The sequence below is a fragment of the Cyprinodon tularosa genome, unplaced genomic scaffold (genome assembly GCF_016077235.1).
Source record: "Cyprinodon tularosa strain WSP-4 unplaced genomic scaffold, ASM1607723v1 ctg219, whole genome shotgun sequence".
Classification (NCBI taxonomy): domain Eukaryota; kingdom Metazoa; phylum Chordata; class Actinopteri; order Cyprinodontiformes; family Cyprinodontidae; genus Cyprinodon; species Cyprinodon tularosa.
In genome coordinates this window covers 780741-796364 of record NW_024038819.1, presented here as the reverse complement: position 1 = coordinate 796364, position 15624 = coordinate 780741, and the positions used below count along the sequence as shown (strand labels likewise).

The following is a 15624-nucleotide window of genomic DNA, read 5'->3' as shown; positions in this document are numbered from 1 at the left end:
CAGGTAAATTCCCGCCTGCATCACTCAGAGCAAACCTGTATGATCTGCGGTGAACAGGTGCATTATAGCATGGATGCAAGTCGGATAGCAGGGCACCTGTAGCTCTTTGATGCCCCAGATAATTTGCCAAACATTAATGTTTTATTCAACCCATTCATCCAAATGCAGCCTGTTATATATTGATTTTTTAAAACTGGGATTGAAGAGTAGAACGTCTGCCGAAACAGGTGCTTTTTCTTAACTAAAGCCAACTTGCACATCCAACAGGCTTAGATAATTTGTGATCGCTCTCATGAAGACAAAATGCTGTAAATGTCCATAACAAAATAAACATTAAGAAAATCTATTCCCTATTCATTTGTTATTTTATATATTTAATTAAGTATGGCAAGGAAAAATATAAAGGAATTCGTCTACATTTTTCTTTGTTATGTAATGTAATGAATTTTGGGGGAAAAAAACAATGTTTATCCTATTTGACTTATTAGTTTTACATTGAAAGAAGGCTGATACACAGACTCAAAGCGGTACAAAAAAATTATGTCAATCTAATTGATTACCATGTAATGTTGGATTTTTTTTTTTCATGCACTGCACAGATTTTCTTGTGCACTGACAATGTGGGAACATTGCACGATTGCACAATCGTGCAGCTTAGAGGGAACATTGCACATTATTCTACTGTATGGTTTGTAAGTTAGGAGAATTGACAAAAGTGATTTACACTACATTCAGTCATTCACCCATTCATGTACGCCTTTTCTGGCTTTTAAGGGCCAGGGAAATGGCCTCGACAGGTCAGCCTTGAGTTTGATAGAATTCAATTGAATTCAGTTTATTAATATCGCTCTAGTTCACAACACACGTCATCTCAAGGCACTTTACAGTTCACCAGATCATCCAGTCAAAATCACTCAAAGTCATATAGCTCTAGAGCAATAAACAATCCTATCAGAAACTAGACTTCAAAATGTAAGGAGAATAAAAAACAAAATTTAAAATCTCCTGACAATGCAAAATGTAATATGGCTTATTTATAAAGACTCTGTCAATCTCTGAAATATTTGTTTATCTCATTTTTTAAGTTTATTTATTTGTTCTGTTTGGCTTCCTTTGTGTCCTCCCCTGCTTCAGGTGTCGGATTCTGGCAAACCTTCATTGTCCTCCTGCTCTAATCTCACTGTTCGAGTGATTGAGGAGAGTCTTCATCGGCCAGTAGCCTTACCAATGGAAATTCATATAATCACAATGGAGGATGAATTTCCAGGTGGTGTAATCGGGCAGCTCCATGCCACAGATGCCGACCCTTATGATGCACTGACCTTTGGACACGCAGCCCCCTCCCAGCGCAGTCTGTTCAAGATCAGCCCCCACGATGGGAAGATCATTGCCCTCAGTGGGTTGGATGCAGGTGAATACTTCCTCAATGCCAGCGTTAGCGATGGCCGCTTTAACGTGCCTGTTCCTGTGAGCGTGCATGTAGAGCAAGCATCCCCTGATATGCTTCGTGACGCTGTGACTGTGCGCTTTGAAAGTGTAGCGCCACACGACTTTGTAGCATCATACCTGAAGAGCGTGGTGAAGGTGATGCAGCAGGCGGCCACCTCCCAACAGCACGACAGGCTGCACCTGCTTAGCCTGCAACCAGTTGGTGGAACACAGCAACTGGACCTGCTTGTTTCCGTGGAAACAGCAGGAGGGGGTTACTATAAGGCCGCTTACCTGACTCAGAAACTTAGCACCTCACGGCGGAAACTGGAGGATGTGCTCAGAGTCTCAGCTATTCTGGATAAGAACTGTTCTGGGTTGGAGTGTCGGGGGGCGCAATGTGAGCAGAGTATCACTCTGGATTCACACAACTTGGCGACATACAGCACTCCTCGAGTCAGTTTTGTCTCGCCTCGCTTCCACAGGACTTCACGCTGCACATGCCACGGTAAGAAATTGGATCTCCTCCTTTTATTGGCAATTACTAATTGAGAAAAGTCAATAAAGTGTTTATTATGTAAAAAATATAGACTTCAGGAGGTAATGGAATTTTACTACAGCTCAATTTTTTAATAATTGGTCCATTGCCGCATTATTTAATACAATAATTACAGTGTGACTGTGTGTTATTAAAAAAATATAAATAAATGATATGAATGTTGTGATTTAAAGTCATCATGAAGATATAAACATAAACATAATGATCACACAATGATGGTGGTGCATACAGAAAACAATTCCCTTGGTCATTCCTAGTTCCTCGTATCATGACTTCTCTGTTATTAAGCTAACTAAACTGTGCGCTTGTTTTGATACCAGTAGATATATAGACAACTTAAAAATCGCAAAATAAATTACAATTTACATTTTTTCAAAAAAAACATGAGCGGAAGACTTGTTGAGCGATTGCAATTACAGGCATTTCAACCTTCAGACCTTACCCACAACAGTTTTTCATTTCTTTTCTTTTCAGCATTACAGGCTGACTGTTCCATTGCTTTGGTCTAAGCTGTTTTTGTATATAGACACATATCTGTTAAATTTAAAGTGGAACTTACAAATAAAATGACTTTCAATTACAATAATTTGACAAATCAGTTTTTCATTCAGCCTTAAGTTGGATATTCTCTGCAAACAGTGAGATAAAACAGCTAAGGATGTCCTAAACTTATTTGCCAAATGACTAATGACATAAAGGCACTCTCCATGGTTCTGAAAATCGGATCACCTTTAGGCTAATTTGTTAATAAAAACTTTAAACAAAGTATCTTTAGTTTGTGTTTCAAGAGAACAAATCCTACATGGAGAACTTCCAACAGCATAGAGCAGGTGAATATTTTAGTTTAATGAAATTACTTTGTGATTTTAAATTTTTTTGATTAACATGTGGGATCATATACTTTATTAAAGTAGTGTGCTTTTGTTGTTGATAAAACAAAGGTTGTTCTGTAGAAACGTTGTTAACATGATGTTACCATAAGGGAATCAAAGCTGAATACAAAACTAAAACCACTATTGTTTGGTGGCTATCAATATGCATATTGATTGATTGATTTGTGATCTTATTTGTTAAATACTGAATCACATTATATTTTTTTCTTCAAAAGACAATCTGTCACATTTTGATATAACCACAGCAAAAAAAAATTGAATAATGTTAATATATAATGAAATAAATTGGAATGCTTCCACTGATGTTGACCTTTTGGAGGCATTTATTTCAATAGGCAGTTGTAGTCATGTTTTATTACAGTTTTAAGTTTAAGTTATTACATAATGCAGCATTACAAGCACTTTGAAAATATAAAGTGACATTTAGAAACCATTGTTTTCATTTATACTCTCCTTTTACCGGTTTGTCCTTCATAAAGATTCATAATTGCAAATAATTTCTAAAACTGCAAGAATATCATTATTTCTGATTGGCCTGCTTTACTCATTTTAATATCTATCTGAAGAATATCCTGATATCTGTCAAGAGAAGCGGTGGTACCACTTCCTCATTTTCTCTCTGTCCATGTGTGTTTGTGCACAGATGCCAGTTGTGCGGTTCTGCTAGAACAGTGCGAGGACCAGCTGTGCCCACCAGACATGCAGTGTGTTTCAGTAGAGCCCACCAGAGGACGCTACGCATGCCAGTGTCCGCGGGGCAAACTGGGGGAATGTGCAGGTGTGATGGGGATGAACCTTTGCATTTGAGCTCAGAAGCAGAGTGGTGTGTTTACAATGACCTTCGGTGTTGTGCTGCATACAGGTCACACGTCACTGAGTTTCTCAGGCAACAGCTACATTAAATACAGACTGTCCAAGCAGCTGCAGATGGAGCTGAAACTGACCCTGAGGATCAGGACGCTGCAGAGCCGAGGAATCATCATGTATATGCACAACGAGCGCTGCGTTATTCTCAAGGTAACTGCCCACACACACTCATAGCAGTTGGTGAAACCAGTGTTTTAACGAAGGCAAACTTTAGAGAAAATGTTCTGTGGATCTTTTCAGAAGTTCCTTGATGTGTCAAAGTTTCATAGCATTTCAGAAACTCCTGTCCCCCAAGGTGGTGGCAGTGTGATGGTCTGCCGCTGCTTTGTTGCATCAGGATCTGAATGACTTTCTGTTATGGAATGAACCAATCCATCCTGTAGGACAGTGTTTCCTAACCGAGGATACGCTTACCCCTAGTGGTCCGCGAGTGCATTGCAAGGGGTACATTAGAATATTTTATTTATCAGGTAATAAAATAGGGCTAGGATGTGTTTTGCTTTCTCAGGACCCGATTAAAAAATTAAACAAGCTTTTATCGACCAAAAGGTACGTTTTTGTTAGATGTTTGAGTTTACCTTCAGCTTTAACAAACATCCAAAACAAGCAGAGGAACAGACAAGATGTGGAGAAGAGTCTGGTATCAGCTGTTTTTCATACTGAGCTGTCGAAGCTCATCAAAGCAGCTCAGGTGTCTTGATGAAAACAAAGTGAAACTAATTAAGTAAGTCTGACTATCATTTTTGTCCAGTATTTAGTTCCATATTCATTGAATTTAAGTGTGATTATAAGGAGTTACTCAGAGGACCTCCAGTTTTATAAATACAGGTTTATAATAGGATCTTATTTTGTATTTATTTCGATTTCTTACGAACTTTCAGGCATCATATGTATGATGTTTTTTTCTTTATTTGAGATGAAAAGCATAAAATTATAGAAATTAAATGCTCAAATTAAAAGATTAGTAAAATAGTCCTCGTCACAGTTATTGTATGTTCCACTTTTGGACAATCATAAATACTTTTGACTGAGGGCGACTCATAGAATTCAACTTTATTGTCATTACACTGTCACAAGTACAAAGCAATGAAATTCACTCTCTGCATTTAACCCCTCCCCTTGGGGAGCAGTGGGGTGCCATTGTGTGGCACCCGGGGAGCAGTGTGGGGGTTAAGGGTCCTGCTCAGGGATCGAGAGTGGTAGTCTCACAGAGTTCTTGTACTCAGAACCTCAGGGATCCAAGCGCAATGCCCTAACCACTAGACCACTACTCCCCAGCATTGGCACAAAGGGTACACAAGTGAAAAAAGGTTGGGAAGCACTGCAGTAGGAGAATTTCCAACCCTCAGTTTTAGACCTTAAGCACAGGCATGCCTGTATTATGCAGCAGGACTGTGATCTGGAGCACGAGTTCATCTGGAAACTTCTCAAAGAACATCTGGAGGCTTCAAAGTAGATTTGCTAACACCTGTGGTTGTTCATGCTGGAAAACCCTGCAGTGGGTCAGAATTTTAAAATAGTCTCCCGAAAGAGTGGCCAAAACTGTGATGGAAAAGAAACATGAGGGCTTTATGACATTAGTTCATCAGGGCAATTTGTTTTTGGGCCAGCTTGCTTTAAATTATTTATTCCTTTGATAATTAAAAGCTCAAAATGTCAATATTTTTTATTTTCTCAGGTTATGTTTTTCTGTGGTCTGTTTCACAAAGCAGGTTTAAAATAATTAAGATTAAAATCCTCAACTCTAAATTGATCTAGCCTAAGGTTTCACAATGGCTTCTATGAATTAGTTCAATCAACTCTAAGTAGGTCCACTTAGAGTTAACTGGTTGATGACAGGGTTAAAAAGCCATCATTAGTGGAGCCCCAAAATCCACAAGTCACCATGACAGCAAGCAACAGGAAGTGCCTCTTTCACCCCGCAGGAACTAGAGATTTTAATGCAGAAATGAAAAAAAAAGAGAATGTGTTCAAAGACAGAGAAACATTGCAACAGCTGCAAAGGAGTGCAAGATGGCGAAGGCGAAGATTGTTGCTGGAGTTAATGCGTACATTTATTTAAAGGGTTCATAGAATAAGTGCTGGTCCTTAAGGTCTCTGAATAGGGTGTGTAACATTGGTTGGGCTGAAAATGGCTTATTTCCTGTTCTATGAGCCCTAATGCAAGCCTGGTTAAAAGCCCTAGAATGAAACGACAGGTTTTCTTACTTTTATGGTATGATCATGAATATTTAGATGAGCTGTGCTCTGATTGGTCGGTTTACAATGAGTGAAGCTGCTTAGCAAAGACGCATCAAAGCATTATGATGACCTGCCTACCGTAGTGGATTTTTTGAAAAGTGGAACAAGACTATTTACATTCAAGATAAGAAAAAAACAATTGCATTGTTTTATTTCAAGTGCATATTTCTAATTATCTTTTTTTAAGCATAAATATACTAATTCCACTGACAATTCGTCTTATTTACCCACTCAAATAAAACGTGAATACATTTAATTTAAGAATTTGTTACTTCTATCTAGATTGTGTTTGTAGTGTTGTTATCCCTGTTGTAACAAACCAGGTCTAATTAGTGGAGGAAGGGGCTGTTCTGGTCTCTGCAGCAGAAAGCCAGCAGAAGTCATTGCGTGTGTCTGTGTTCCTACAGTTGGACGAAGGGAAGCTGTGGTTCCAGCTCTCTTGTGCCCCACTGCTGAATGGAGGTTCTGACGGTCCTGACATGTTGGGTCCTGCTGGACGTTGCATCAATGATGGGAACTGGCACACTGTGGCACTGGAACTGAACCGTAATTTCAGTAGCCTGGCTCTGGATGACAGCTATATCGAGCAGCGGCACCCCCCCTCCCTGATCCAAACATTATCTCCAGATCGAACGTTCTACTTTGGAGCGCTGGTCAGTACCTGCTTCATACAGTCACTGCTGTTATGATTATCTGCTATTCTAGTTTTGCACTCTTCATTATTCATTTTGTTTTATAAACTCAGTATAAGTTGGAGTGAGAGAACAAAAACTTCTGTTAGATTGCCTTAAAAAGTATTAAGCTGCTTCAGTAAGCTGCATTTTTAAGAGGCTCCCATCTTTCTTATTAGTAAGACCGATGAGACTATCAGGTGTAGATATATCTGAATAATAGTAGGTGAATAAATAGATAATCCTACTATAAAACCTCAACTTCTGAAAGAAATACTTTGACCGTAATATGTTGCCTAAATCTAAGCATAGCAGAAGTGTATAGATGGGATTACTGCAACTGCAGCAGGTATGGAAAAAATAATGTGCCTCGTATTCAATATATTAAAAACTATAAAAAATGTATTTGTAAATCTGAAAAGTTAAATAACACTTGCAATAGATGTATCAGATTACTAGAAATATTTTTTATCCAAAGTAAATAAATAATGGATTATTTCATTACTTCATTAAAGTTATCAATGAAAAACATTCATGTTTTTACTTTATGGTCATCATTAATTTCTTTTGTCTTTCTATTTCCAAGTTAAAATCTGTTTTGCTACAGAAATATATATTTACACACACACAATGAATGCCATTCTATTTGGTCCCTGGCCTGTTCAATGTTGTCAGTTGGCCTATCCATGTCATAAGCAGAATCCTGAAACTGAAAGGAAATCAATTAATTCAATTCAATTCAGTTTATTTCTATAGCGGCAATTCACAACATGTCATCTCAAGGCACTTTCCAGTTCACCAGATCATACAGTCACATTGATTCAAAGTTTTCTATCTAAGGAAAACCACTTGATTGCATCAACTCATTGATTCTTCAGCAATCCCTCACACTAAGCATGCTTGTAGCAACAGTGGAGAGGAAAAACTCCCTTTTAACAGGAAGAAACCTCCAGCAGAACCAGGCTCAGTGTGAGCGGCCATCTGCTGAGGCCGACTGGGGTTCAAGGAGACAGAAGCAGAGATAAAGAAGCAGAGATACAAAAGGCAACTTTTCAAACATGACAAACACATGATAATGGGCTCAATTAACAACTTTACTACTTCTTGAACTTAAAGGCATACTATGCAACATTTTTCAGTTAATTAATGTGTTCCATAACGTTTTGGATGATTAAATGAGTCATTTCAGGTTGAACAAAGGTATTCTCGGCCGCCCTGGTGGTCTGTGGGGGAAAAACCGCACTTGCAATTGCAGGAGCACCGACCCGCACCCACAGGCTCAAAAGTCTCGCGAGAGTCGGTCTTGCTTTACGGCGAGAACTGCTACACGCCCCCCAGTTAAAAGCATGCTCATTGCTAGCACAGTTGCGATCTTTATGCAGCGCTGCTTTCACACCAGACACAGCAAAAGCAGCAAAATCGCGTCTGCTGCTTCATTTTTACTGCTTGTACCAGTTCTGACGCGCGGCTGAAGCAGCTTTGCTGCTCTGGCTGCGCGGTGCAAAAGTGTGTCTGACGCGCGTTGGGCGGAGCTTCACTATCCTTTCTCTGCCTTGCAGCTATATTTGCTGTGATCAGTGGGAATAAAGTAGTTTTAATATGTTTTTAAGTGAGAAAATACACCTGAAAACGTAATCAGTGCATTCAGTTCCTCCAGATTACAATCCTGCCTTCCAATATTTTTTCTGTCGGAGCCGCTCAGACCCCCACATAGCAGCGGTGCGCCGACAGTTGGAATCCCTTCATCAGCAGCCTCTGGCTGGGTCGCCTCCTCGCGGTTCACGGCGGCAGCTGGTAGGTGTTTTTCATCTAAATAATCCGATCCGCAGGCAGCCGGATAATAAAAGCGAACATATTCTGCCGGCAGATTTCTGCATTTTAAGTTAATTTAGGCGTCAATAAACTGTTTAAGAGGAGTGATAATAGCGCTCTGATCATCAGCGCTGTGTCTCTCTCCCTGCCATCTCCCAGATCAGCTTCTCTGATTGGTTGAGGCGGCGCGTCGAGCAGCAAAAATAAAATTTTTCCATCTCGAGCAGGAGCGCGTTTGCGGTGCGTCACACGCGTTTTCCAACTCGAGCAGCAGTGCGTTTGCGGCGCGTCACGCGCGTCAGATGCTTAAACGCGCCTGACGCGCTGCTCAGACGTGCTGCGCCTGCTGCTCAAAACGCGCCGCGGGACCTTTTGCTGCGCCTTGACGCGCGTCAACCATTGACTTTGCATGTAAACTCGCTGCTTCTGTCGCGCCAGCTGCGTTCGCCTGTCTGCTAAGCTCAAAACAACCGCGCCTGGCTTGACGGAGAAACCAGGAGAACAGCTGAGCATATTTACGACAGTGCACTTTTACTTTCGCCCTCTGGGGGGAGTCTCGCTGGAAAATCAACACTGGTTGCATAGTGTACCTTTAAGGCAGCCTATTTTTTTCTACTGGATGAATTAATTAATCCAGGTGTGCCTGGCCTCAGTAACCATGGCCAGACACACCTGGATTAATCAGTTCATCCTGTAATGAAAGATAGTAAGATAAAAAAGATAATAAGAAGCTGCCTTAATTTCAGGAAGTAGTGGTGTTGTGCATAGAGCCCATAGAACGCACTTCAAGCGTGTTTTCCATTTGCCTCTGACTTGGATTTATAGTAATATATATATATATATATATATATTATCTTGTGTGGTTTGTTGTATATATATATTTAAAATTGTTTGTATATCTGGAGTGTGGAACATAAGTAATTTCCCTCTGTGATTATTAAAGTATGCCTGATTCCGATTCTGATTCTCCTTGAACCCCAGTCAGCCTCAGCAGATGGCCGCTGACATGAGTCTCCAGCTTCTGCTGTCAGTGACTGGATGCAATCAGACTGAATGATCTCTCTAAACTGCACTTAGATGACATATTGTGAATTGAATTTAAAAACCTCTCTCTAACCTGAAAGCATGTACAAGCAACAAGACATTCAGCTTACTCAGAACTCAGGAAGGCTGATTTAATTGATAAAAACTCTGCAACTGTCTTGAATTGTTACAAATTTTTGCCATTGAGCGTCTTTGGTTTCAACATCCTGCCTTGAGAAGTTCACTCAGCCTCATGCTGAGGCCCCGTCCACACGAAGTCAAACCCTGGCCTAAATGCACACATTTTTCACCAAACCAGCCTCTCATCCATACGAAGCCGGTGTTTCGGGGGTCTGTAAACGATCTTTTTTTTATTCAGCCTTCAGAGTGGGAAGATTTTGAAACGCCGTTTTTGCGTTTCCATCTTTAAGCTCTAACCGCATTTTTTTTTTTTACAGGCATGCGTCATAGCGTCGCCTCTAAACACGCATGCGCGACACAGTATCACAACAACAATGGCGCCGTACTGTGTTGAATGGTTGCTGCTCATGCTACTCACCCTGCTGTCGGGCTTACAACAGAATCTTCTTCTTCTGGAATATCTCCAGGAAGAACAGAGCAATATCGACGACATAGTTCAGCACCTGAATTTGACTGAACCACGAAATATAAATATTAGTGCGCATGCCCAATATTTCGTCGCCTATTTTTGCTTTGGCACCACAGCGCCACTTACAGGCCTGGAATACATTTTGCAGCGTTTTCATGCATTCGTGTGGACGATCACATTTATTTTACGTCTCCGTCTTTACGACAAACTTTCTGGAAAATATTAGCGTTTCGTGTTCGTTTTGACTTCGTGTGGACAGGGCCTTAGACAGTTGGTCATTATGGCCCAGTCGGTGTTACATGTGACCTCATTATTATATGACTGAATAAAAAGTCTTACTTCTTATTGAAATCACAGCAGGAAACACATTCATATTGAGGATGGGGCAGAAGCACTAAGGCTGCAGCTAACGATTATTTATCAATCTGTTGATTTAATTAATCGATAATCAAATAGCCAAAGGTTCCTTAAAAAAGTTTTTTTTTTACTAAATTAAACCAGGTGAAACAAAAACTTTTCAACTTGAGTAGTTCTGGATAAAGTATATTGACAGATGAAAATGTTTTTTATCTTAAATGTAAAATGTTTATATATTTATTTTACAATCTTGGTATAATTGCTGCTCTATGTGGGTGGCTCTGTCAGCTAAAGGCATATTTTACAGTCACTACACTTCAATTAATTATTAATTGATTACTAAATTAGTTGACGATTATTTCAGGCGATTATTCCCAAATAATCAGATTAATTGGTTCAACCCTACATCACACCATGCCTCTCGTTTTCAGTGTAGATAGAGATTTAAATGATTTCTTCTTGTTTTGTTTTTATTCACCTATGAAATCTGAACCCTTAATTTTCAGGTACAGCCGCCACATTCACGTAATCTCGTAGCCTCCCAGAAGGACCCACGGGTGTATGAGGGATTCCAAGGATGCCTTGATTCAGTCATGCTGAATAATAAAGAGTTGCCTCTGCAGAACAAACGGTCGCAGTATGCAGAGGTAGTGGAACTAACAGAGCTGAAGCTTGGATGCATTCTCTACCCGGATGCCTGCCAGCATCAACCCTGTCGCAACGGCGCCACTTGTACCAGTCTGCCCTCTGGTGGTAAGTCACACTAAATACTAAGATAAGAGAGAAAAAGCAGTGCTGATTAGAGGAATTATTCAGCTGACAACCTTTTTATCCACTAACAGTATATGCTTATATCCCAGGCTATTTTACTTCATACATTGATTTTTATTAAGTGAATAAGTAAACGTGAAATAAGACGCCCTTCCCTTCATTCTTTTTTTTTCAACATATTTTAGGGTGAAACTGAATCCACATTTAGTTTTTGTAGACTTTTTACGGCTGTATCATCTTCTTAAAGCTTATACAGTATCAGCCATTCAAAATGGCCCTTCCAAGTCAAAAGCCAGCTGAATGGCAGCCCACTTCCCTGCAGCTGCCAGCAAAATCCCATCCAACTTCCAGTCACTGTCCTTCTCTAGGCGTGCATATTTCTATAATATTTTAGTACAAAGATTGATGTTAATAAAGGAATTGCAGGGGATCAGTCAAGGGCCCATCAAGGAAAGTGGAGAAATTTTGGATGGTTTTTACTGTTGCACATCCCATAATGATTCCCCAGCATTTAGTCCTTGACAGCTTTATTTCAAACTCTAAAGGTCTCATCTTTATTTCATACTAAACAACAAATTTTTTCTAATCAATTGTAAGAGGATTGGCAGAAAGAAAGGTGAAAATGACTAATAATTTTTGGCAGCGATGCATTGGGAAAATAAACCGTAGTTCTGTAAATAGTGTGATACAGTTTTGTACTTTTCACCAACGAAAAGGCCAAAGTATTTTTCTTCTCTCTGTGTGTTAAGTGCTGAAGGAAACAGGGAAAGATGGCCCCTCTCTTCCTAATGCCAAAGACTAAAGACTTCCTGACTAGAGCAGTTGGCATGGAGGGATTGTTAATTCATGGATTGCACTTTTAATCAGAAAGAGAATGTTTCTCTGCTGGCAGGCTGCTGAACTCCATGCTTTTTAACGGAGAAATGTGCTTTATTTTTATCTGTTTTACTTTTAAAAAAAATCAGAGGTAATGTTAGGTAAGAAAGTCTGTTCAAGGACATTTGATGACCTTGATGGATAAACTTAAGAGATATAAATTCTGGTTTAATTTAGTGTCTATACTGAAACACACATTTTCTTTTGTGTTTCTTGTCGTTCCTCGTGTTATAGGGTCTTGCCATATTTTAAATTTTCTTTGTCATTTTAGTTTTGCCGCTGCAGTTTAGTTTAGTTTATGATAATTTGTCAGAGATCATGGATGAAACCATAAATCTCACAATGAGAGGAGATGCCTTGAACCAAACTTAGCTAAAGCTAATTTACATCTGCAGTCCTTGAGAAATTGCTGGTGAAGATTCTCAGTCATCCAGATCATAGTCATTCAAGACAGTCATTCATGTTTCCAAATTTGAAGACATTTCGCTTCCCATTCAGGAAGCTTTTTAAAACCAAAATATCCGGATTAGCGTTGAGTTTGTAGCTCAACAAAGCTTTGTTTTTGTTTAGAAACATGCAAACTGAAACGGACGAACGGGTCCATCCCTTTGGAATGGGGGTTGTTTGGCTTCTTTGTTAACCTGTTATGCCACATACCTGTCTATGTATCTGAAAGGGGGGGGGGGTCGTTAAAGGGAATTGTTGGCCTTGTTGGCGAGGTCTTCTGTTCCCCTGTAAAGGGGTCGGGGTTGTGATCATAGCGAGAAAGGGATCAACTCAATTGCTGCATTGTAGGTTTTTTTTTTTTTTTACAGGGCTTTGTTGAGCTACTGTATAAAGCCTCGAACTCAACGCTAATCCTGACATTTTGAATTGAAAAAACTTCCTGGATGGGAAACGAAACGTCTTCAAACTTGGAAACAAAGTCCAGTGGATTGTTTTTTTTTTACTTTTTTGGAATGTCCTTGAGAAATTGTGAACAAAAAAAGCCTTTAGGAAATTCTCTTTGCTGATGTTTTCATGTTAGAGCATTTCCTTATTCTTGGCTTTCTAGGTAATATCATGTTTGTTTACCTTTGAGTTTTGTCTACACCTATTTTTTGCTAGACTACGTCCTTGGAGCTCTGATTAGTTTTATTCATGCTCATTTTCAGCCTCTGCCATCATGCAGTCAGCTTCTTCCTGTTTATCTATCCCATAATTATCAGTCTCCATGTATCACCGGTGTGTGGCACATTATAGACCAGTCAGTTCCCTTAACTCTCAGATCATACCTTCCTGTTATTCTTCATTCATGCCATCCCATAATTGTCATGATGGGTAATCTGAGCTAGCCCAAAATGCAGAACACACACGGAGGCTGATGAAAAGTTTAACAAAGTTTATTGAAACATAAGCACATGAATATTGCACTGGAACTGGTTCTGGCCAGGGAGCAGGTTCACTGGAGTCTGCAAGGATGATAGTTCAGTTAGCTCAGGAACTGGGAAGTTATGAGTCAGAGAGTTTGCTGATGAATACCTTAAAGGAGTCCGGGTATCTCTTTGAGAGAGGAACTGTTGGGTCCAGAGACTGTTTGGTTCAGCAGAGTACAATAACTGCTTCAGCGTCTTACTTCTGACTTTGAGGGCAGACCTTGGTTTTGGTTTCCAGCTCTTAGCCAAGAGCTGCAGGGAAATCCAGAGAAGAGTCTTCAAGTTTGGCTCACGAGGGCAGGCTCCGCAGGTTAAGCTCATCCAGAGCTTCAAGGAGTACAGGATTCCTGTGAGACAGAGACAAAGAAGAATTAGAATCTTATCTCAACAGAGATAGCAAAGATTCTCAGGTTTTTGCTAGGCTCAGGTGCTAACCAAACTGGATCAACACTGCGGCATTGAGGCAAGGTCTGAAGGCAGGTTATATACTGGAGGATCCTCTAATGACGAGATGCGCCACAGGTGTGTTGGGGGCTCAGCTCAGGAGGATCCACGGCGCACTCTGCTGGAGAAAGGTGGTAAAGCTCCAGATCCCAACAATAATCATGATCTCATTTTTCATCTACCTGCTCTGGTCCCACCAGCATGTCTGCATATATGGTCCAACTCCAAGTATCACATCCCTGACATTAGCAGCACAGTTCAGGCAGCTCTAAATGGAAAATAAAACAGGGAAAATTGAGATATTGCAAATGCATAAAAGGCAGGTAAGGATACACACTGACATTAATGATGCTTTAGCCAACAGTTTAAATAAAACGCTGCTACTTTATTATTTATAAACACTTTAAAACAACCGGAGCTGCTTCATGGTCTCAGGCTCTTCCAAAATCCTAGGAATTAAAATGTGGCTTTAAGATTTTTTAAAGTGAACAGTCTGACAGCTAAAGAGATAAATAGCTCAGTCAAAGGCCAATTAAACAAAGAGACTTTTCATCTTGACCTAAAGCCACTTTAGATTTAATCACTTTTACTGTTTTTTTTTTTTTTCCACATTAGCGGAGAATAAGACCTAAAAGCTTCTTCTCCTTATTTGGTTCTGGTTATGGGTATGCAGAGTAATCCCAGAAAGATCTGGGTGGTTGATCCACTGCCAGCAAGTGATTTGTAAATAATAGATGTATGTACTAATAGATGTATTTTAAAATCTGTCTTATGAGATACAGGGAGCTACTGGGAGGACTTCAGAACTGGACTGATATTCTCTGCTTTCTTAGTTCTAGTGAGGACTCAGGCAGCAGCATTCTGGATCAGCCGCAGCTTTATCCACTTTTTTGGCAGATCTGTGGAGCTGCAGGGATCAATTCTATTAAAGATGAAAGCATGGATTTCTTTTTATTATCCTGCACATATATTAATGCCTAAAACCTGGAGATGTTCTTCAGATGGTAGAATGACGATTCTGAAGATTCAGGTCGAGTCCATCACTGAATCCAGATTTCAGGCCTTATCACTGGCTTCTAACTGAAGTAATTGAAGCTGTGTGCTAATGGCTTGGGTAACAGCATCAGAGTTAATGACTTAAAGAAGCTCAACAACTGGTTCTGTTCTTGAAACTCCTCTAGAACCACTGGAGATTAGAAATAGAAAAATTCTTTATAAAACGGGGAACATATTGACAACCATGAGATTCCTCTTCGGAAGACCGTTAAAGGAAAAGTCAGCAAGGAATAATCAATGGATCATTATACTTAAAACTAATACGTTTGCAGTGATTTAATGAATTTCGCGTTAATCAGTGAAAAAATAAAAATCATTTTCATTGCGATCACTGAGTCTTGAAGTGGCCATTTTGACCCAAATATAGTACCACCTCACTCCTGACATAGCGGTTACATTTAGGCCAAATTAAATCAACGTTACAAAGTTGATTTAATTTAGTTTTGAATACAGTTTTAACAAATCAAGTAAATAGAAATACTTATTTCTAGGTGAACTATTGCCTGAATTGATTATTTAATTGAATTTTTTTTTATTTTTGCATTTCTAATTAATTTTATTAGTCTGTTTATCCACTACAGGTTTAAGTTTTTGGATTCAA

General features: G+C 39.7%; 1 protein-coding gene across 7 annotated transcripts in view; it reads left to right on the top strand.

Annotated features, from left to right (window-relative positions):
* The window catches only part of fat3a (FAT atypical cadherin 3a), a 128229-nt gene that overhangs the window by 83688 nt on the left and 28917 nt on the right, over positions 1 to 15624 (top strand). For all 7 annotated transcript variants that reach the window (XM_038285988.1, XM_038285992.1, XM_038285990.1 and 4 more), the window contains 5 exons: positions 1135 to 1936; positions 3524 to 3658; positions 3743 to 3897; positions 6396 to 6641; positions 10968 to 11214. In XM_038285988.1, coding sequence (XP_038141916.1) covers positions 1135 to 1936; positions 3524 to 3658; positions 3743 to 3897; positions 6396 to 6641; positions 10968 to 11214 — 1585 coding nt within the window. The remainder of the gene's footprint in view (positions 1 to 1134; positions 1937 to 3523; positions 3659 to 3742; positions 3898 to 6395; positions 6642 to 10967; positions 11215 to 15624) is intronic.